The 21518-nt window shown below is 38.4% G+C and overlaps 1 protein-coding gene across 5 annotated transcripts in view; it reads left to right on the forward strand.

Moving 5' to 3' along the window:
* Positions 1 to 1003: 1003 nt before the first annotated feature.
* The window catches only part of LOC309884736 (septin-2), a 38449-nt gene continuing 17934 nt past the window's right edge, over positions 1004 to 21518 (forward strand). For 2 of the 5 annotated variants that reach the window (XM_082773979.1, XM_082773983.1), the window contains exons 1-8: positions 1004 to 1105; positions 7181 to 7232; positions 8407 to 8506; positions 10020 to 10106; positions 10713 to 10836; positions 15393 to 15527; positions 15980 to 16097; positions 21089 to 21190. In XM_082773979.1, the coding sequence (XP_082630105.1) occupies positions 7206 to 7232; positions 8407 to 8506; positions 10020 to 10106; positions 10713 to 10836; positions 15393 to 15527; positions 15980 to 16097; positions 21089 to 21190 (693 nt within the window). In that variant the 5' untranslated portion in view covers positions 1004 to 1105; positions 7181 to 7205. Of the gene's footprint in view, positions 1106 to 1319; positions 1391 to 2088; positions 2110 to 6404; positions 6586 to 7180; positions 7233 to 8406; positions 8507 to 10019; positions 10107 to 10712; positions 10837 to 15392; positions 15528 to 15979; positions 16098 to 21088; positions 21191 to 21518 lie in introns of those variants that run through there. The other 3 variants (XM_082773981.1, XM_082773982.1, XM_082773980.1) reach the window with 3 other exon arrangements.

Here is a 21518-nt window from a genome sequence, read left to right on the forward strand (position 1 = left end):
TAACCAAAGCAAGTTGCTGTGTTAGGGGCGCACGACTTTGGTGGGACCACCCCCCGTGTCGCCCAGCGCTGCATAAACAGACCTACTGTACAATCTGACTGACTGTGGAGCCAGCTTGCTGGGAGTACGAGCACAATGTGAATTAGCACATAATGCCAGTCTGCCTTCTGTAGCATTTGTCTCACTTCCACGTTTTCCTGTTGTGAACTGCAACCCTGTTTGCTTAACGGATGGAAATGCAAACAGAACAGAGCTGTGCTTCTTGGTATTCAAAATTGCAAGGCCAAAGATTTGCTGGTAGATCACACACACAAACTCTGCAAAATGTTTGGATGGATTGCAAAGTATTTTCCTCAATCCAGTCCTTGCAGCTACTAGGTGGGAACGAGCCTTTCCCAAACTTCTGCTATGTTTTAACTTTGCCAGCGTTGTACTGAATGCGTGAGCCACGTAAGCCCGTTTCACCGTCAGGGGATGACGTGGTTGTGTAACCTGCCTGCGGTACCACCGGCACTCCGGGTTCCCGTGTGCTGGAGACCTCCATAGCTCGGAGGGGTTGCCTGCTGTAATGCTACTTGCCCTTTCTGCAATGGTAACACCAAGGCAGAACGGCTCTCCTAACCAGAAGGAAATGCAGAGATTGAAGGGAAAATAACAACAGTGTGGGTAAAACTGGCGCATTTTTATTATGTTTTGGGCAGAAATTGCTTCATGTGTGGAAGAGCCTTTGCAAACCAGGCAGGCTTCCATCACATGGTCACAGTCAAACGCCACCAAGTCTCAGCTCGGTGTCCCGTCCCTGTGTCTGTCTATTAACCAGTAATTAACTGAGCGCGGGGGGCAGCGCGGGGAGCCCGCTGAGGGCCCTGGAGGACCGCGGCCGGGCGGGCGGAGAGGCGCTCTAGCCCGCCTCTAGCCCGCCTCTCGCTCGTCCCTCAGCCGCGCCTCGCTGCCGCCCCGGGAGGGGCGCGAACCATAGAGCGGCGCGGACCATAGAGCGGCGCGGGAGGTAGGCGGGCGCTCCGCCGCGGGGGCCCGTGGGATGCTGGAGGACCGCGCGGGTGGAGGTGGTGGCTCGCGGCCTGGCAGCCCGGCGGCGGCGGAGGTGAGCGGCGGGGGCCGGGAGGGGCCGGGAGGGGCCGGGCCCGGCCCGCAGCCGCCGGGAGGGCGGGGGGGAGGCCCCAGGCCGGCCCCGGGGCCCCGCCGCTCACGGCCCGGGCAGAGGCGGCCCGCCCAGGGGGGGCCCCGGGCCTGCCCCGGCCGCAGGGAGCCCCCTGAGGAGGGGGCTGGGGAGCGACCCCCAGGGCTGGGCCAGCAGCGGGTAACGGGAGCACAGCGCTGCACTGGGGGCTTCTCAAGGGGCCGAATTAACTGAAATAGCAATAAGGAAGTGAGTTGTCTACAGTAATGTGTTAACGTTGAAGCGCACCCCTAAATAATTTTTTTAGGATTGCAGCTCTGGGTTCATGTGTTGTGTTTTTAAGACCAGAGCTGTTGCATCGCGCCTTCCTCCTATTTGCTTAATCCTTGCCTCGGCGTGCTGGGGCTGTGCGTGCTGTGGGGTCACAGCAGTGCACCAGGCTGCATTGGCAGTGGGAAACGTGCTACAGTGCTTGTTTTAACACCAAGAGGGCCTTTAAAGACACATAAATGTTACCAGTTGTGATGAACAGTGCTGCGTTCCTAACAACAAAGATAACACTGTTGTGTGCCATTGGTTCAAAAGTTATCATAAATAAAAGTCTGTAGAACTTCTGAACACTGAATCTGAATTGCCAGGCAAAGCAGTGGCAGACACTGAAGTTTGTCTACCTGCAAGTGCTGTAGTTGGGTTTTTGGTTATTTTTCCATCTGCTGTTACATTGTGAGCTCCGTGGTTGGTGGAAGTGATACAGTCATTTTCCTGAGTAAGGGTAACGCGGAATGTAGTTAAATTGTCACTGTGTAAAAGAGGATTGATTCAGTGGGTGGCAACTGTTTCGGATGAGGACAATGGCATTGGCTGGGGTTGCTGGCAGAGAGGGAGTGAGCACTTCTTATTCCAGCTTCTGAGGGGTGGGGGGTCAGCCACAGAGGTGAGGATGTGCTGCAAACAAAGCATGACAGCGGGTGGGTTCTGCTGGACCCACAGTTGTTTGATAGAACTGGGCAATTCATGCAAGACTGGTAACTTAAGTGACAAAAAAAATAACTGTTTTGTATTGAATACTCCTGTTTGCAGTTTAGAATACAGTGAGATAGTTTTTAACTTTTGCATAACTTTTGTTTCTATGTAAGACACTTTGAGAAGTTTGAGATTCTTTATTTATTTTAAATGTGCCTCAGGAGTTGGCTGTGCCATTTCTTTTGTGGGCTTTTGTGATAAGAGAGAAACCAGCCTGTGATATTTTATTGAGATATTCCTCTTTTCCTCTGTCTGCTTTAAGTCTGAAAATGTGGCTTCAGAAGGCTGGTGGTGTTGAAGCTGTTTTCAGCACTCAGAAACCCACTGAAGTCCTTACTGCTTTCTGTGGTTCCGTATTAGGTTATTTTATACTTCCTTTGAAAAGAGAATCGAAGTTATATAATCTCGGATGAAAAGAAAGTTGACTCATTGGATGAATCAGAAAGGCTGTTCTGGTTGTGGAGATGGTTGGGGTCACTGCAGAGCGATTACTTTCAAATGTTGTTAAATAGCCTTATATGGAAGCACGCCTTGTACGGTTTTCATAGCATTTTCTTTGTGCTCCCTACTGTTAAGAAACTCCCAGACTGCCTGTTCCTAAGAGTTTACTTCTTGCATCCTGACAGGAACAAAGGAAATGACCCATTTTCCTTCCCCTTTCTTTCTCTCTCGCTGGAATATTTTTTCCTAGCAGAAGATGGTAGGAAGGCATGGCCCGGGCCTCTGTGCTTGTAGGGGAGGCAGCTGCAGCTGCACTTAGTGGCCATCTGCTTGCCCTTACTGTTGAACAACACAGTATTTAGGGTAAGAACTCACTGATCTCCAAACTGAAATGTCACTGCAATATCTGTTGTTTAAACATTGAATTTGTTGAACATTCCTGTACTCTAGCTTGGCTTTTTTTTTTTTTTTTTTTTTTCCTGCTAGAGCCGCTAAAATGGGACCTACAAGTATTTACAAACAAGTTTCACTGCTGATGAATTTGTTAATAACATTTATCTTATCTTTGCTTTTCTTTTTGAAATACTTTGTATGTGTTGCTTTGTTCTTCTTGTAGCAGTTGGGATAGTCCTTTGAAAATCTAAAAAAAGGAGAACAACTGTGACTTGTATTTCCTTAAGCATTATTTTTTACTTATTACGGAGAATTGATGAAGTATCAACCACCACAATTTATCTATCCAGAGCGTTGTCAGACACTGAACTTCCAATGTTATTTTAATACTTGACTGAGCTGTGTGTGGACAGATCTCAGCGGTCATTGATGCGTTGTGCAGTGTGATTCCTTAGAAGTTAGAACTTGTAAGTGGTGTTTTAAGTGCTGCAGGTATTTCAAGCTGCAAGAAGATGTAACATACAACATTTAATGGCTAATTCTAAGATTTGGATTTGTAATGATACAATAAGGCTGCAGAAAGACAGCTCATGGGTTTTCAGGGAAGTTGCTTGATTGAATAATATTCTAGGAAACCTCATGAGGGCAGTATTATGAATTAGAAAATGTGTTGAGGCTGGAGGATTGAGGATTCGTCCGAACTCATTTAAGCGTTGTGGAACAATGCCTCGTTTAAGCATTGTGGAACAGGTCTTTTTTTTTTTTTTTTTTTTTTTTTTTTTTTTTTAAGAATGATAGGTACCTACGGCAGTTGAATTTTTGTTCAACTTGAACTATCCTAGCCCTTTGGGTAGAAAAAAATATGCCTAGAAAGGTGGAAAGAATAAGAAGATGAGGAAAAAGACTTTTTTGAAGCTGATTCTCTGACTACAGGGAGAGCATTTCACTTTTAGTTCTGATTGATGTTCAGTGCAAGCATTAATCACAAGGAAATAGACCTTCTAACCTAAATTACTAATCAGGAAAAGTGTCCGGTGCAACAGATTACGATCTCCCAGAAGACTCTGGAGGTTCATAACATGACACAAATTCATTCTAAATCCTTTGTTGATAAAGCAGCAGCACACACAGGTGTCACGTTGCATTTGTAGGATAGGACCTGAACTGAAAATTGCTTCAATTGCCTTAAACTAATAAGTACACCATCTTTAATTTAAGCTATCTTTAATAATAGAACCATGTAAAAGAGGATGTGAAAACCTTTGAAGGGAATTTGGTAATTCCTAGTTTTACAGATTTTTTTTTTTTTTTTTTATTCAAGTTATTTTATAGCTATTTTAAAAAACACCTGTAAATTTAATTTCCAAAAGTCCTGTGTGCTCATCAGATCGCAGTATCTTAAAATTAGGAGTTGATGAAACGTGATTGTAAATGCCTCTGCATTTTGTACTTTAATTGATTCCAGAGTACTTTATGAAAGATTAGGTAGATACCATGAGGAATAGAAATTCTGTTGGCAGCTGTTGGCCAGAGGGATGCGAGGTGAATGTAACTTGTCTGGTGGGATCTGGGAAACGGCAGAGCCTCGGTAATACGGGTGCCTGGGGCAGTTTTAAGATTAAATCATTCTTGTAGGTGACTGAGTTCATGTTTTAACTATTTATTCCATTAATAATATTTATGCAAGTAAGGGCAATAGCTCATTTCATAGCTTAGGCTGTTACGTTAGGCCTACGGTTGGTAGTTTGTGGGAAAACTGATCATTTGGAAAAGCAAAGGTTCATGTGGGTTCAATTTTCAAGTATATTTATTACCTGACTTCTCTGTTTTGACTACTTCCAGAAGTGCCAGTTGCATGAAGGCTACTTTATGATGTTGATAATTGCTCTCAGAAAGGCAAACTGAGTCCATCAACTCACTGGTCTTTCCCTTACTACATAATTAGGCCATGTTTGTAACAGTGGTGCAGTTTATTAGTGAGACGAGGGAGCCTCGGATGGCTTTCAGCCATAGTTTTCAAAGGTTTAGAAAACGGAGTTAAGTCTTCTAAGCTGGAAGGAAAACAGGCAGCTGGCAAGGGGTGGAAGGGAGGAGCCGGAGGTTGCCGTGCCCAGGGGCAAGCAGCAGCTACAAGTGCCAAAGCTGGCATTGGATGGAGCAGCTTTGTTCAGGGCTCACGCAGTACTAGATAGGGGGTGGTTCAACCACAAGGCACAAAGCCCACAGGAAACGGGCTTTGTAAGTTGTTTGTGGAATAATTTCTTGTACATCTAGTGTTTGGGGAGATGACAGATGAATTCTGAAGCCAGGTGTTTCAAATGCAGTTGTCAATTTTGACTCTTCTTTCTAATCGTGTATCTTGGGTTAATGCTTCAGGGGATGTGACTGCTGTCAGCTTAAAACTGGAGTTGTCAGAGGATTTGCCATACATATCCAAATCTGAGTTGCTCCCCTCCTTCCTTTTACCTCCGGCAGCTGCTCTGGGTGGCTCCTCTGCTTCCATTGCTGTGAGCAAACTGGCCAGGTCTGCCCATGTCAGCGCTCGGTGACACCTTGGGAGCTTTTCTGAGGCTTTTGAATTACGCTGCTGATTTTTTGGACAGAGGTGGGAACAGTGAGTTCCAAATGTGGAAACAAAACTTGGACAAAGCGATGAGTTGCATCTGTCAGTGAAGCTGTGAAGCCTTCAGGGATCTGCATCACAAGTTGGCCGCAGGCCTGCACGAGCCTTACGTCATGGCCAAAGAAAAATAAACTTTTTTTTTCAAAGTTATTCTTACGGGGTGTTTGAGGCTGTTTTGAGGAATGCCTGATTAGAGGCAGTCAGAAGGTGATTAGGATCGAGACCTCCTCTTTTCCCAGTGGTGGATGTCTTAGGCTTTTGCTAGCAAGCAAATGAACTGGGAATATGGAGAAAGTAGTTGGAGGAGGAAAAAAAAAGTCCTTGCTTGCGTGGTTGCAGGTGTCTACACACGGGCAAGATTTGAAATGCCTGCTTCAGGGTGAATTAAATGCGTGTGAGCTGAAGACGAGTTTTCTTTAAAACTCCAAGTAGCAATTTTGCTAACTTTGACTCTTCCTTTAGTCCAGAGCCTGGTATTTCTGTACGGGGGTTTGACTGTCAAGCGGCCGTTGTCAGAGCCCGCACCATATCCTGCTCCAGTGACTGCTGCTGCCCAACAGGAAAGCATTTATGTCTGAACACACAGGTGCCTGCATAGGTCACTTCCCTGCTTTCCAGGCCAAGAGCTGTGTTGTCAACAAACCAAGCTGTGAAGTGCTCCTTCCACTTCTTCATTTCCTGTCAGTGTTCTCTGGCTACTCTAAATAAAAGGGCCTCACTATTGCCGTGATAACTAATCTATAGCACAACTAACAGCCTCGAGTGAAAAGATAAAGGCTTGCCAAAACCCAGCTTTTCTTGATGTCTGAAACTAAAGTACAAATAGCTTTGGTGGCCCTTCAGAGCGGCGTGAATTGGTGTGTCCTGTGTGGATATGCCAAGGTTCTACAGCGTTCGGTTAAAAGTTAGAGAAAGTAATTTGAAGTGACTGAAAGTAACGTTACAACCTTCACCTGGAAAGCCAGTAGGTATCCTGTTCTCCGGACAATTTTTATATGCGGTTGCAATTTCCAAATGTTACTTTTTGGACAACAGTTCCAGTAAGCTATTTGTAAACCAAACTTTAAGGAAAAATATAATTCATATGTAGAAAGGGTGAAAATAAAAGGAAGAAGAACCCCTGCATAGAGGGTTGGGAGCAGAATATTTGAATTAAGTTTTATTAGCTTCACCACAGTGAACTTACAAACCAAACATCCGTAGGATGAATGCATATTCAGCATTAGCTTTCAGTAGATGGTTTTCCTTTAAAGACAGGATGGATGAAAGATCTTTAAAGATACTGAATTTTAATATTTTGAGTTTTTGAAGGGACTTTTTGCCCCTAAAGGAAGTATTTAAATGAAGTATTCTGATTTTGATAATCCTGAGTAGTTTCTTTTGTCTGAGTAGCTTCACGGAAGCAGCCATTTTGATTTTGGCTTACTCTGCAGCATATCTTTCACAGCGTAACAATTCATTCCACTGAAATAAAATGCAGTGATTATATGCAATTAATCAGTTTAAAATTAAAGTAATCTTCAAGTCGCCTAACATGTACTCTGAATTTTATTTTCCAGTGTCTGAAACTTGGAGTGACGAAACATGTCTCAGTCAGGTGAAAAAGTAAAGGTAAAGAGATGACTGCATAGCCAAAATTCTGTGTTTTGAATCTATTCGACTTCTTAAAATACTTGTGGTTTTACTGAAGAGTTAAATTATAAATAGATGATACCTTAATGCTCCAGATCCATTTTGTAAAAATAACTACTTAATGAAAACTGTGCTTATATGTGATTCTAGTAGTATGCTTTTAGATATTTGCCATACATTCAGTGCTTGATTGCATATTTAAAATGATGCCTTTACCTCAAGAAATTTCATTTTACAATCCTTCATTTCTAGTATTTTTGCTCGTCTGAGTGGGTTTTAAAAGGATTGCTAGAAAAAACTAATTGGCTTTTAAGTGACTTCCCCTCCACCCCAATTGGACGTATGGCATTGCATAAGAATTGTTTTCCTCCTAAGCTCATTTATGAAGAAACATTTGGTTACAGCTAGCTCATATGTCCTTAAATCAAGTGGCTGTGGTTCTTTTTTAGGCTCGTATTAGATATTAAGTCAATTTATAACAGATGGTGAAACAGACTGCCATTTTTATGGCTCAGATCTCTTATTTGATAAGTTTTTTCAGGCACATTTCTTTTTCCTGCTTTTGTGTTAGAAGTTAAGCATTATGAAGATAGGTGAACAGGTTAACAAGCAGAAGGTGGATGTGTGATTGTATCTTGGTTATCTCTGTGTTACTACAGTGTTCTTGTTTTTCTACGTTAGTGTATGCGTTATTTATTATAGGTGATAGCAGCAGATAACAAATTTGAACAGACATTTTTTGCCCTCTGGCTTAAAATGTTTGTGTCATGTTTTTTTTGTTCCTTTGTTTGTTTACAGTTCTAGATTACAGGAGTATGCTCTTGCAAATTTTCTTGTGTGTGTGTATTTATATTTTGCCTATATATACTTTTTTTTTTTTTTTTTTTTTTTTTTTTTTTTTTAACCCAAGGGGAGACTTCTGCTTAGGGGTGGCCCAAAGTTCTTTATCAAATTTCTAACTGTGTCAGACTGCTTGGTAAATGAATCTGTTTTACGGTCTGCTTTGCTACAACGGCAAAAAAATATTTTATTTCTGTTTTTCTGTGTGCTTTACTCCTGTGCAATTTATGGCATAGAATCACATGAACTCTGTTTCAACTTTTTGGAGGGGAAGAGGGTCTCATTTGTATTCAACTTCTCTTTGTCTTGTCAGTTTTCTGATGGAGCAGGCTATGTGGGATTTGCTAATCTGCCCAACCAGGTCCACAGGAAATCTGTGAAGAAGGGCTTTGAGTTCACACTGATGGTGGTTGGTAAGTCACTTCTTTAGATTTTTTTTTTTTTTTGACTGTTAAACCAGGAGGAAAAAAAAACAAAACACACATAGACAAGTATGTGTTCCTAGGTAGCAATTTGTTGGCATACAGAATTAAAAAGCTTCAAACCTCTGTACTCTATCTAGTTAAATCTCTATTTAGTAATGTTAAAGGGAATATTTGTAGTGATTAAAGAGGATGACTTTGAGCCAACAGGACATTCTTGTGTTCTTGACTCATCATCAGATGTTAGGGATAGTTGCTTAGTCTTTATTTGACTCCCATTTCCACACTGAAGACATGAATGCCTTTCCGTTGACATGGTGATACTGCTTTTGTGTTTTCCACTGTTCTATACTGACTCATTCTGATATCATAAATAAACTTTTAATTTGCCTTTTCCATGAGTGAGCACCTGTAGGAGGAGTCTTTGATGAAAGGACCTTTAGACACAAAGCTGATTTAAGTTGTGTGCTTGCACAGAATCTGTTTAGTGTTATAGAAATGCTAAGGGAGTACAATATACTACCTTTTTTTTGTAGTGGTAGTTACCTTGGAATTGCATGTTATTGAAAAATGAAAATGAGATGCATAATGCTTCCTTCTTATTCTGCGTGCTCTGTTGTACTGTTTTGGATTACTTGGTGACAGAGCGTTTAGCAATGTCTGTAAGATAAATAGGTAATTTGAGATGAGTGGAGTTTTTTTTTATTTAATGCAGTCTGATGTTAATTACAGACAATTTCTCCACCTCTAAGGTTAGGTCAGTAGAATCTAAAATAACATGGCCAATTGTTCTAAATGCTGATTCCTCTGATTCCTTGGGTTAGGAAAGATAAAGAAACTTTTTGAAATTCAGATTAAGCGATTACATTTACAGGTTTAACTTTATTACTTTGATGTAGGGCAAAAATTATATGACCTGAAATTATAGAATGATGGAACTTCTCAAGAGAAATTTGAGTGATTTTCTTATAATTTTCTTTGTTTCATATTTCGTAGGATGTATTTAGCCTAACTATGAGGGTGCAAAGCTCTACTGTTAATTTGGTATTGCTTTATTTACTTGCCTTCCTAACAATGTTTCATCTTCAATTTCTAGGTTAGGAAAACCTTAAATATCACAGAAACTTCCAACAGAAAAGCTACAGGTCCTGATTTCTTAAGTTTAAACAAACAAACAAAAAACAGCCTTTATTTCCATGAAGTAAGCTATCTCTAGATCTATATAGTTAAAGTGCTGTATGACTTTTCAGATTTTATTATGAAATCTATTGCAGTAAGCTTAGCATTTTCATGTAATATTTATAAAAACACTAAAGGCTTGTTTTTCCTGTGTTTTAAAAACTGCTTAGCTGAACCTTTGATATTTTTATCTCAAAGCTAGGGTGGATCTTGATGAACAAATTATTTTTCCTCTCTGATGTGGGTTTGGGAAAGAGGAGGTACTTAAAAAAAGCCTGGAGTAAAAGCTGTATATGCTTAATAACCTGAATTATTTTGTTTACAGGTGAGTCTGGTTTGGGAAAATCCACTTTAATTAATAGTCTGTTCCTGACTGATCTTTATCCAGAACGTTATATTCCTGGAGCAGCAGGTAAATGTGGTTTTGCAGTTTGTCCAACACATACATCTAATCCTATGAAATTTCATGTTCTTCCAGCTAGCACTGCTTCCTTCTGATAGTATTCACCCACGAGACCCTTTCTTCACACTATCTTAATGTGTTTTAATTCTCCCACTTGTAGCCTTTTGATATGTCACTTTCTCATTTTAATTTCCTTTCAAAGACTCATTTTTATTGTTTCTTCATCAATTTGTTCTGTTGTGTTTTCTTAATAAGAACACGTGTAGGTGTCATATACCTAAATATGGTTTTACTCTGATCCCTATTTCCTCTGTTTTTCACCTGTAATGTCTAAAAATCCCAATTAAAGGTGCACATGCCTTTTGACAAAGAAGCTAGCATGCTTCTAAGTATTTAAGTTTGCATTTTATCATGAATAAATTGATTTTTGTGTTCACTTTTTTTTTTTTAAACAAAGAAATGGTGTTAAATTTTGATTAACCTTTTTCTTTATGATATTCTATGTTGTGTAGGTTACAATACAGGAATTGCATTTTCTCCTCTGTTATTCTCTCCTGCAAGGGTTTCTGCAGCATTGATAGAGATAATAACAATTAAAATGTTCCTTTATTTTAGAGAAAATAGAGAGAACAGTTCAAATCGAAGCTTCTACAGTAGAGATAGAGGAGCGAGGGGTGAAACTGCGTTTAACAGTAGTAGACACACCAGGATATGGAGATGCCATTAACAGCCAGGACTGGTATGTGTGTAAATACTGCTTTGCTCGGTAGTTTGTATCTTACACAAACACTTCTCTACTCTGTCTGTCCATCTGTACTTAAGTGATTCAAGGTGGTGGTCTTGGGGAACTGTGATGTACTGAACGGAAGCAACAGGTTCATTGTTCTTAATGTTAATGCAGTGTTACCTTGAATTCATAGCTGAGTATCTCTTTAGAGACACTAAACGCTCTGACGCTCTGGATGTTCAACTTCATATAATAAGTGACACGATTGTTTAATTTGAGAGAGCTTTCAAACCAAGTTTCTCTTTTTTGTTGTTGTGGCATCAAGTACAGATCTAGGAAAACTGTAGTACTTAGTAAAACTTCCTGTTTTAGTTTTGTACCCACTTTTTAAAAAAGGTTTTGTTAATGTTCCCTAGACTATATAGGATTCTCCCTTCAAAATTTATGGTTTTATTCCCGTAAGGTTCTCTGTGAGAGCTGCAGTTAACTTTGTCTCCGTAGCCTCTCTGGTTGGACAGAATTCTACTGGAGAGAAACTTTTTCTTTGTCTTTTACTTCCTGTGTAAGGAAGATAAGTACTTTTCCCCCTTTTTTTTGTGTTGTATTTCTAGCAATTTAGGTAGAACTGAATTTTATTTATGATGCAGTTACTACTTAGCTCTCTCTGGCCTAAATGTTACTGATGATCTTTAATGGCTGAACTAAATGTGGGCAGATGCATTGGATGATGTACACAATTGCTTTAGTATAATTATCATGAAGAGAGAAAACGGTAAAGTAGCAATGAAGGAGCCAGGCAGTTTGTAGCATATGTTAGAATTAATAAGTTTGTTCACAAATCTAAGTTCCAAATCATCATACGCTTTTTAATAGAAAACTGATTTTGTAGTAACACTTTTTTCAAATAAAATGAGATGTATTAATGCACTTACTGGGAAGCCTGAATTATTCCAGTGCAACTGGAAGCTAAGCTTTGAATTGCCATGTGTTTGTCTTTGAGGAAGTTCTAATAATAATTATTTTGCATAGCCTTTTATTTTTGTTGACATTTATTTTGGTGGTTGGAATACTAAGGCAAATGGTGTTACTATGTATAGAAAAGGAGTGTAAAGTTAACAGTGGTATGATTAGAGTTTTTCAATTTAAGTTAAGGACTGGAGAAGAGGCATATAGGTGATTATGAAACATTTTATTAGCATTGTAGGTGCTTGTTTTTTTTAGCCTTTTTTTGACAGGATACGGCAGTAACCAGAGCAGAGTGCAGAACATGTTTATCAGACATGATTTTTCATTTCTTTCTATGGCATACTGTAGAAACACAGCAAAAATGAAGGAAATAAAATTATTTAATGGTATTTGCATTAGTGTGAAATAAATCACAGTTTGAAAGTGAAGCTATAGTGTGGGATCTTTATTTTTCTTCCACTTTTCCAATGTTATTAAGTTAAAAATAATCGAACTTTTTGAGTAACAGTGAGACATCTTTCTGGACTGTAATATGGTCTTACTTCTTTTGTGCACTGTCGACTAGAGCTTCCTTCCGCTGGAGCTAAGAGCTCAGCAGCCCGTGCATTGTGTTACATAGAGCTCTTCCTGTTGATTGTGTTCTAATGCCCTTTGTTTATTCTGCTAAGATGTTTCTTGGAGACGTACGTGTTCAGAGTTTTTCTTTTTGGAGGCTTGCTAAGTAGAAGTCATTCTGTGATGATTCAGACCCAGTAGAATAACCTGGTGTTTTATGCTTATTTTCTGTAACAATTCTTAATCATCAAAATATATTACGGGAACAAGCATTACTTACGGAATGCAAAAGAGAAATATGCAGTTAATTTTGGATTTCTCTCTCTAGTCCCATATTCTTGTGTCACGTATAGAGACTTCACCTGGGCTGTGGTGCATGTCATTTTGACAAAGTCTGTTCTTTACAGCATGTCAGAGGAACTTGGCTGGATAGACTCCTTGTTTCAAACTTTGATCAAGACTAACCCTATGCAGCTACCTTCTTTCAGAGGAAGCAGCAGGCTCGTGTTCCTGAACTCGTGTTTTTGTTTAGGAACATTTGCTGCGGTTGTTAACCAGTAGGTGGTGCTGATCCTAGTTCAAATTTCAAAAACCTTATTTTTTGAAAGCTGCAATTTATGCAGAGTACCCGTTTGTTAGGGTGATGAATTTTCCTGAGGTTATTTTTTGGACTGGCAAATCAAACTGGCACAATGCCTGTAGCAGGCAGCAATAAACTAACACAGCTTCAAAATATCTTTCTTCTGAGTAAGTTTCCTACCAGGGTTTGACTTTCAAGGGTGGGAGCTGGAGGTCAGTTTTTATGTGCTCTTCATCACAGAAGAAATGCTGGTAATGGTTGGGAGATTATTGGATGGGTGCCCTGGATAGGAAGCATAGCAGTATTGGATTGGAGAATGAGTTACTAGTGAATGTGTTATACCAAATCCATAAAATAGGCTTAAAAAATGTCTGGAGAAGTGCAAAATTCTTAATGGTGGGAGGATTGAAGCATAGAATGGGTATTCCATGTACTTTGGGATCATAAGAGAAATATGCTCTTGAAGTAATGTGTTTCATCAGACTGGAGAAAAATGATTTAAGGTGGGGAGGGAGAAGCTTCATGCACAGATTTGGGATTAAATCTGCCATCAAAATGATGGCTGACAAAAAAAAAAAATAAATCTGCAGATCAACTTATTAGATACTGGTGATGATATGCCTTGTTTTGTCTTTGTTACAGCATCCCAGGTCATTTTTGATACTGCTTTCTGGCTGCTGCTAACTATTTATTTATCTTTTTTCCTTTTCACTGGCTTATGTTAAGTTGTATTTTGTGGGCTTTGGCAGCTTGGTAATATTGTTCGTTTTCCCCCAATGGGCTTCTTAAATGCAATGGTTACGTTGTTTGCTGTTATAATACAGGATGTGCTATCTCTGAAGTAATGATAGCACAGTGGTATAAGCCAGGTGTTTCCCGGAAGCCAGGAGGTACAGGACACTGACACCACATTTATAGGGAAAATTATGGCTGTTAGAACTAGAAAACTGCACGTAAACTGATTACATTGCCAGAGAAATGTGTGATAGTTGCTTTCCCATTGTTTGTACTTGGTTTCTGTCCTAATATTTGTATGTCTTCAGTCTTGTTACCTTTCACCAGCTAAAAGGAGTGTATCTAAAGATCAACAGGAACATAAAACACGTTGTCCTTTTCCAACACACACAAATATTAAGATGCTAGTTCTTAAAGGCTCAAGTAGCACAAAGGTCAAAAAACGATTCCATGTTTTGCTGCGTTGTCTTATTTTGTGGCAATGAATTAAAACGGTGCAAATTTTGCAAAGATACAGACGTGTGTGGGTATAAATCCATAGTAGAATAAATATATATATTCCTCCCAGATCCAAAAGCTTACTCAGATTTGGAAAATCAATTTCCCTTCAGGATCATATCCATCATTCCTAGTAGTTTATTTCATTATATTCAGTAGTGCTGCATACCCCAGGGTTGGACTTCTCTGCCTGTCACAGTAATTGCCAACATTGTGTGTTTGTTTTCCTGATTAATAATTATTTCTGTGCTCTCTTGTTTGTTTCCTTCTTAAATTTCTTGACTCAAATTCACAATTTCTCAACAACACTAAGCTTATTTTTCAATATAAACTTTCTGCTCACTTCCCCCCCCCCCAAGTAGTTTAAGATATGCTCATGACACACAGTTATCTGCCTAATCTTATCTGCATCAGTGTGTTCATTTTCCTTCCCCTGCAGTACTTTATATTAAGTGTCCTTTTGTATTAATGTTGTTTGCAGGTGTCTACATGCTCTGGAATATCTTAAAACAAGCCTCGTAGTACTGCATCATATTTTCTTTTCTGTCTCTAGTTGCTGTTCTTTGTATCTGATTAATCTATATGATCAAATTTTGTGTTCCTTTACTTCTTTGCAGAGCATATTTTAATTTGCTTTGAACTAAGTAGGAATTATGTTTCTTTGCCAACAGAAAAGGGTTCTATTAGGTAATAAAAATAGCCTAGATCGTGTGATACTTTGGTGCATGACTTTCAAATGTAATCTATTTGAATTAAACACAAATAGAATGTTAGAATTTTCATAAGTAACTGTAGAAACCTAGCTCTAGGTCAGGGTTGTAAAGCAAGAGGATATCCAGGATATGTCAGTTTTCAGCTGGTTTAAAAACAAATACTCACCCCCTATTCCCAGAAAAAAAGTAGACAGTCCTTTGTTACTGTCCGTTGGCTCACCACTGAGTGCTTTTTTCTGAGTTTACACTTGACATTTTTTGTCCAGGTGGACTAAGTAACACCTGAAAGTAGCTTTAGGTATAAATAAGCATTTGGTGGCTGCTATGAAAATACCTTTTTGTTCTATCAAAATACTTTTACTCTGTAGTATATACAATAGTACAAAGTTGAACTTCTGCAACAGCAAAGGTCTTAAAAGCATAATCATGCTCTCCTGTCTGTTCTTATCTTTGCATAATTCATTTTTTGTTATTTTAAAACTGATTTAAGATGATTCTTTTTTTCCCCTTCCATACCACAGCTTCAAAACAATTATCCAGTACATTGACAACCAGTTTGAAAGATACCTTCATGATGAGAGTGGTCTAAACAGACGACATATTGTAGACAACAGGGTCCACTGCTGTTTTTACTTCATCTCTCCCTTTGGGCATGGGTAAGAAAAAGCTCTTGTATTTTAGGGTGTTAATGTTCATAAGTGTTCATTACTTGAAATGGAAACTTAACTTTTATGTTAACTGAGTTACTTCCCACACTGTCAGTTAGCCAATGCAATTAAAATGGTCTTTGGGGATTAACACTCTCCTCTGCTTTGTCCCCTTTTTGGCATTTAATATGGTTTTGAAGCAGCCAGTATTACATTGTTTATCGCCCAGAAACATAAGAGCTTACAGTACGGAATTTATCTTATAGTGATAATATTAATTGCAATTCAGCCAACCTAATAACCAAGTGCTCTGGTTTAATTTATTCTGGACGTACTATTTATGTAGATAGTTTGAAATAAATAATTTTTAATATATTACTTGATTTTTATAAATCCAAAGCAAACAAACTCCACTGCAGTTTATGTTACATGTGTGTTTTTTTTTTTCCACTTGTTGGCAGGCTGAAACCATTAGATGTAGAATTCATGAAGGCTCTTCATGGAAAAGTCAACATTGTCCCTGTGATCGCCAAGGCCGACACGCTGACACTGAAGGAGAGAGAAAGGCTGAAGAGAAGAGTAGGTCTAACACTTCATCCTGGAAACACTGTGACCCATACAATGTTAAAGTCAAATATAAAGTAAATTCACACTAAAGAGGGGTGAATGATACTGGCCAAGGAACTAATCTTCAAGAAGCATGGGGTGGGAAATCTTTTCTGAAGTTGGATGCACTTTACCAGTTACACAAGATAAGAATCTGGACATTCTTGGCTTTGTCTGTCTTAGCAAGCAGTGCACCCAGTAGAGAAGGCTTTTTGTATGAAACCATTCGTAATGAGGACTTGAATCATTCCGAAATACTTGTAGTGCAGATGTTGTTTCAGACTAGTCCTAATTTAGTGTAGTGGACTGAATGCCCTTTAGTGATGGGAGTGTGATAAGGATGTTCTAACAGTGTATCTTCAGATTTAATTTTATCCAAAAGAAACTTGCTTTGTTTGCTCTAACTGTGCTGTATTGTTTGTACTAAAACATGGTTAAGTTGGGGCGTCTGGAAATTTTCTTAGTAAGTGCACCCATGATACAAATGAGAACAGTAATACAGAGGTAGGATAGTTGGCTGATTTACTAGCAGGATGCTTTCTATAGCTTCATTACTATCAAAATGTGGGTGTTCTTATATGCATTTTTTCTAGTAGGCTATATGTTCACATAAGGTGGATCAGTAAAATTTATTGATTATGAGCATTTTTCAGGTTTATTGACTAAAAAGCAGAGCAATCAGTTGTAAAGTGTGACAGACTTGAAACCTATAAGCAAAATGATACCTTCTGAGTTTTTACATATTTAGTAACTTATGCCGTGGGTATAAAGATAATCAGTACTTCTAAAATGCCTTTATTATGCAAACTTTTTTTAATGGTAAGATTGCCTTAATCTTTTATATTATTTTTTAATTCATTTTTGTACTACCGCTTTTTGGTTCTGATGGGGGCCATGGCTAATATTTAGATTATGATCCTCTAGCTTCTGGTAGTTCTTTAGAATGGTTGTTTGATCTTTACTCCAAGTGCTTTTGTATGGGGGTATTTTTCTGGTTTGTGTTTTGTTTATTTTTATTTTTATTTTTTTGAGGAAGTACAGCTTTATTTTAACTGAGAAAATAATATAGTTAGATATCCTTACAAAAGAGCACACTAGCTGAACTGATTTCAGCCTAAATTTAGAGGGTTTTTCTTTTTGGAGAAGACCAGTGCCCCACAGTGAAAGGTCTGATTATGGTTTGTGTAGACTTGTAAGCAACCGTAATTTAGCAAAGTAAGGTACTACTAACGTTCCTGTTCTGTTTCTATAAAGCTTGGTGATGTAACAAAACTTGCCCAAAAAAATGAATATATCTGCTGTTTTTGAGAGAATTTAAAGTGGGGTCAGCTGTGGCTGCATGAACCTTGAACCTTGTCTGCAACATAAGACAAACATCCACTGAAGGGACAGAGGTGTTTATATGAAAGCAATCAGCTTTATGATGAACTAGGTGGAAGGAAGGAAAAAAAACAACAGCAACAACAAAAAACAGACATTCACCAACTTAAAAAGGATCTCTAGATCTTGCTGGAAGAAATTGTGCCCAGGCTCTTGAGCTTTTATTTCATTCTTCTACAAATGTCATGGGGAGATAACAGGTACTATGGGCAAATTGAAAGAACTCTATAGGGACATCACTCATAGGGAAATAACAAAGCAGATGTGTGGCTGCTTATTCCGTCTTTTTTTCTTTTTTTTTCTTTTTTCTGTGGTTGTACTGAGTTGGTGAAAGATTTTCATCTGATATCAATACTGTTCATGGAGCTGCTGCTACTTATAAAATTGTATTTGATCTTTCAGCAGCGTACTTCAAGCTCAGTTTTCATAGGTACTGATTTTCCGGTTCAGCATTTGGTAACAGAATGATGCTGAGAGAGTTGAAGCAGGCATTTAAATGGAACATTAAAGAAATATTTGACAATGTATTTCACTGGGAATGCTGAATGTTCTGCTTTGTGCCAGTTCAAATGCCTAAAATAAGTTGATATAAAATGGCTTCTAGCTGCATTCATCTTTCACAAAAACAGTTCTTAGGTGAAACGAAGAGGAACGTAATCTTACTAGGTTTCGTTGCTTGCTGTAATTATCTCGAGTTTTTCTTCTGTGCTCCTTTTATCTGCTGCTTGTTGGTCTCAGGGTCACGCACAGTAGAGTGCCCATGCTGTTAGACATTTGCTTCTGTGGGTTGTTAACACAGGGTTTTAGCTACAACATGTCAGTCGTTCAGGCAAATGCATTTCCTGATGTGAATTTGGAATTGGTACAGTTAGATTTGAGGGCTTTCAGTACTTGTTTATTGTGGAATATGGAGGTGAATTGCAATTTACATCCTTTGATAAACAGATTAATTTAAAAGCAGCCTCTCTTGAACGTATTGCTAGTCCATGTTGAGTTCCTTCCAGTTTAAAGCAAAGTTACTCTTAGTTACTCAGTCTAGTCTTTAAAACAGCCTCTGCTTACACCAAGCCACACTTATGCATGGGCTAGATCTAATGAAATCAACAGCAGTTGCGCTGTAGTCTGAGGGAGCGGTTAGGAAACAGGTAAACAACAGTCTTCGTTATTTTTGTTCTGCTGGTAAAGGTCATTCAACAAACTGAGTTTATACTAAGTCAAATGTATAATGTGGTTCCAAAGCTTTGAAAGCCTAGCTACTGTATATTGTTCTAACTCAAAGCGTCTCTGCTAACAGAATCTCTAATCAAGAATAAGAATCTAAATCCTGCTTTGCTGACGCAGCTTGAAGCCTTTTTTTTTTTTTTTTTTTTTAAGATCTCTCTGCCATTTGGCCGTCAATCTGAAGTAAAATGTTTTTGTTTTGCTGCTTTGGACTAAGCAGCAAAATCAGTTCGTGGTGCTTGCAAAGGAAACCCAGCTTGGAGTAATTCCTGTTTGGTCTTTCTGGAATTCAAAGTTATTTTTTAAAACTCTCAAGTGGGAAGAAATGCAAGGGAGATTCACAAGCTGTGCCATGCAAGGCTGCTAAGGAAACATGCTCAAAAGAATGACTTCATGAGAGGGGAACTAATATTTTGACTTTTTTTTTAATTTCCCATGGGAAGGCTAATCTTTAAGAACACAGAATCCTCTGAGGCCAATAAAATTGAGATTTGAAGAAGCAAAATGCTGTTTCATTGTTAGGACCATAAAATACAGTTTGTTTTTATTGCATTTCTTTTTCCTTTCAGGAAGGCACTAGGTTTAACAGCTGTAATATATTATTCTAGCACCCCTTGTTGTTGGCTTTCCCGCTATTGTTTCACTTGCATTTTATCTTCAAGATCTCAGTCAGGTTAAATGTGCTTTCTTATTTTATGCAGATACTTAAAGGCATCGCACTGCAGCACTGCCCAACCTATTCCAGATTTGTGTTTTACTATCATTTGGTGACAGTTTAGTTATCTTCCATTTTGCAAAGCAATAATAACATGTATTGATTTAAATGTAATGGAACTAACATAACTGTTAATTGCTTATTGGCAGGACTTATTCCCAATTCTCTCTTTTTTTAAAGTATTACTCTGTTTAGGAATGGGCTAATAATATTATATTGTATGTGCGCATGTGTGATTGTGGGGGATGTTTATACACCTGCCAAGAAAGCATTGTCATGGAAACAGCTGTGGTTCATACATGGTCAATTCTAATCTAATGGTGTGAGGGATTGTTTTGTTTTCAACAACTGTTTAACAACCAAGGTCTACTTGGACAGTTTTATTTATACTGTAGCTGTCAGATGCTATCACAGCAGAGGATCAGGGAACCCAACAATGCTATGTGAAGGTTCATTAAGACCTCTCATGCATTTGAAATCTAGTTTTAATTGTAATATCAAGATGGTGTGTGTTGTTTTTTTAACAGATGCAGCTATATATGTTGTAATGACAGCACAAGTCCTTACATAGGCTTTAAAAAATGTTTTTTATTACTATCTTAAAAAAAAAAAAAAAAAAAAGTGGGGAAAAAAGAAAACCCTATGCCCAAACTTCACCGCAGTAGTGAGTCCTGCATCCAGGTCATTTATGAAGACACTGAAGATAACTGGCCCTATAATGGAGCCCTGGGGTACCCCACTAGTGACTGGCCACCAACCTGATGTAACCCCATTTGCTGTAACACTTTGAGCCTGACCCACCATCCAGCTGTTCATTGTGTACTTGTCTAGCTGTATGCTGGACATTTTATCTAGAAGGATACTGTGAGAAACAGTATCAAAAGCTTCGCTGAAATCCAAAAAGGGTTTAAGATCTTCATCTCTATTACAGAACAGAAATATGCTAGTTAAGGTCATATGCAAACAAACATACTTTAGAAATGTCACAAAATGTATTTATTTAGTCAGTGAGTCTGTTTCCCTTTGAGTAGACAGGTGAGTTTGTGTTTAGCCATTTCTGATTCTGTAGATTGTATCACAAATGGATTAGTGTAGTGCAGAGGTAATCTCAGCAAATGCTTTGGCATTTTAAATGCCTGTTAGTAAGCTGTTTTTAAAGAGAGAACCTCTATGTTAGCAAATCTCAGCGATGTTCTTAAGATACGTTTTTTGTAGTAGCAGAATAAAATCTTTAAAATCCAAGTATGTAGTGTGGGTTTCTGTGCTCATTTTATGAGTGATTATTTTCTCACTCTCAGAACATGTAGGTTGCTGGATGGGTGTTTTTATAACTTGAGCTGTTCTTCTTAAGGTATTTATGGATTTGAGGTCTAAATCTGTCTGAATGAAGAAAAATGAAAAATGGTATTTTTTCTTCATAGGCAGGATGAAATTAATGGAATGTAATATAGTCAAAGAGTAAGTAATGATAATTTCTGTTAAGGGATTTTTAAATCATTTTCAAACTTAGAGCAGAAAAACATGCTTTGAGACTTCTATACTTAACAGTCTAGTAGATCTATTGCATATATCTTTAACCTAATAATATCTTTTCAATAAAATAAGATTTTATTATTTTCCTTCCTATTTTTTTTTGTAAACTCCTCAGGTTCTGGATGAGATTTCTGAACATGGCATTAGAATTTACCAGCTCCCTGATGCAGATTCTGATGAAGATGAGGAATTTAAAGAACAAACCAGAGTTTTAAAGGCAAGTATCACTATCTCTCAATTTATTATTTTGCTGCAGTAACTATGCAGGCCTACTGTGTGCTAAAAATACTTCATTCCTTTATAATATGTATTGAAAAGTTTTCTTACATTTCAATACATTGAAAATGTTTTCTTTGTGAACTATAATCCTTTTTAGTCCATTTGCTTTGTCAGAGTTCCAAATGTAGTGTTACAACTTTTCTTTTTTAAATGTAAGCAACTGTTCACCAAGAACTGTGAGTTGCTGTCTGTTTTCTGACTCAAACGTTTTAACATGTAAGCAAAAGAGAATGTGCAGTTACTATACTAATTAACAACTTTCCTCT

This window comes from Aythya marila (genome assembly GCF_965140915.1).
Source record: "Aythya marila genome assembly, chromosome: 17".
Classification (NCBI taxonomy): Eukaryota; Metazoa; Chordata; class Aves; order Anseriformes; family Anatidae; genus Aythya; species Aythya marila.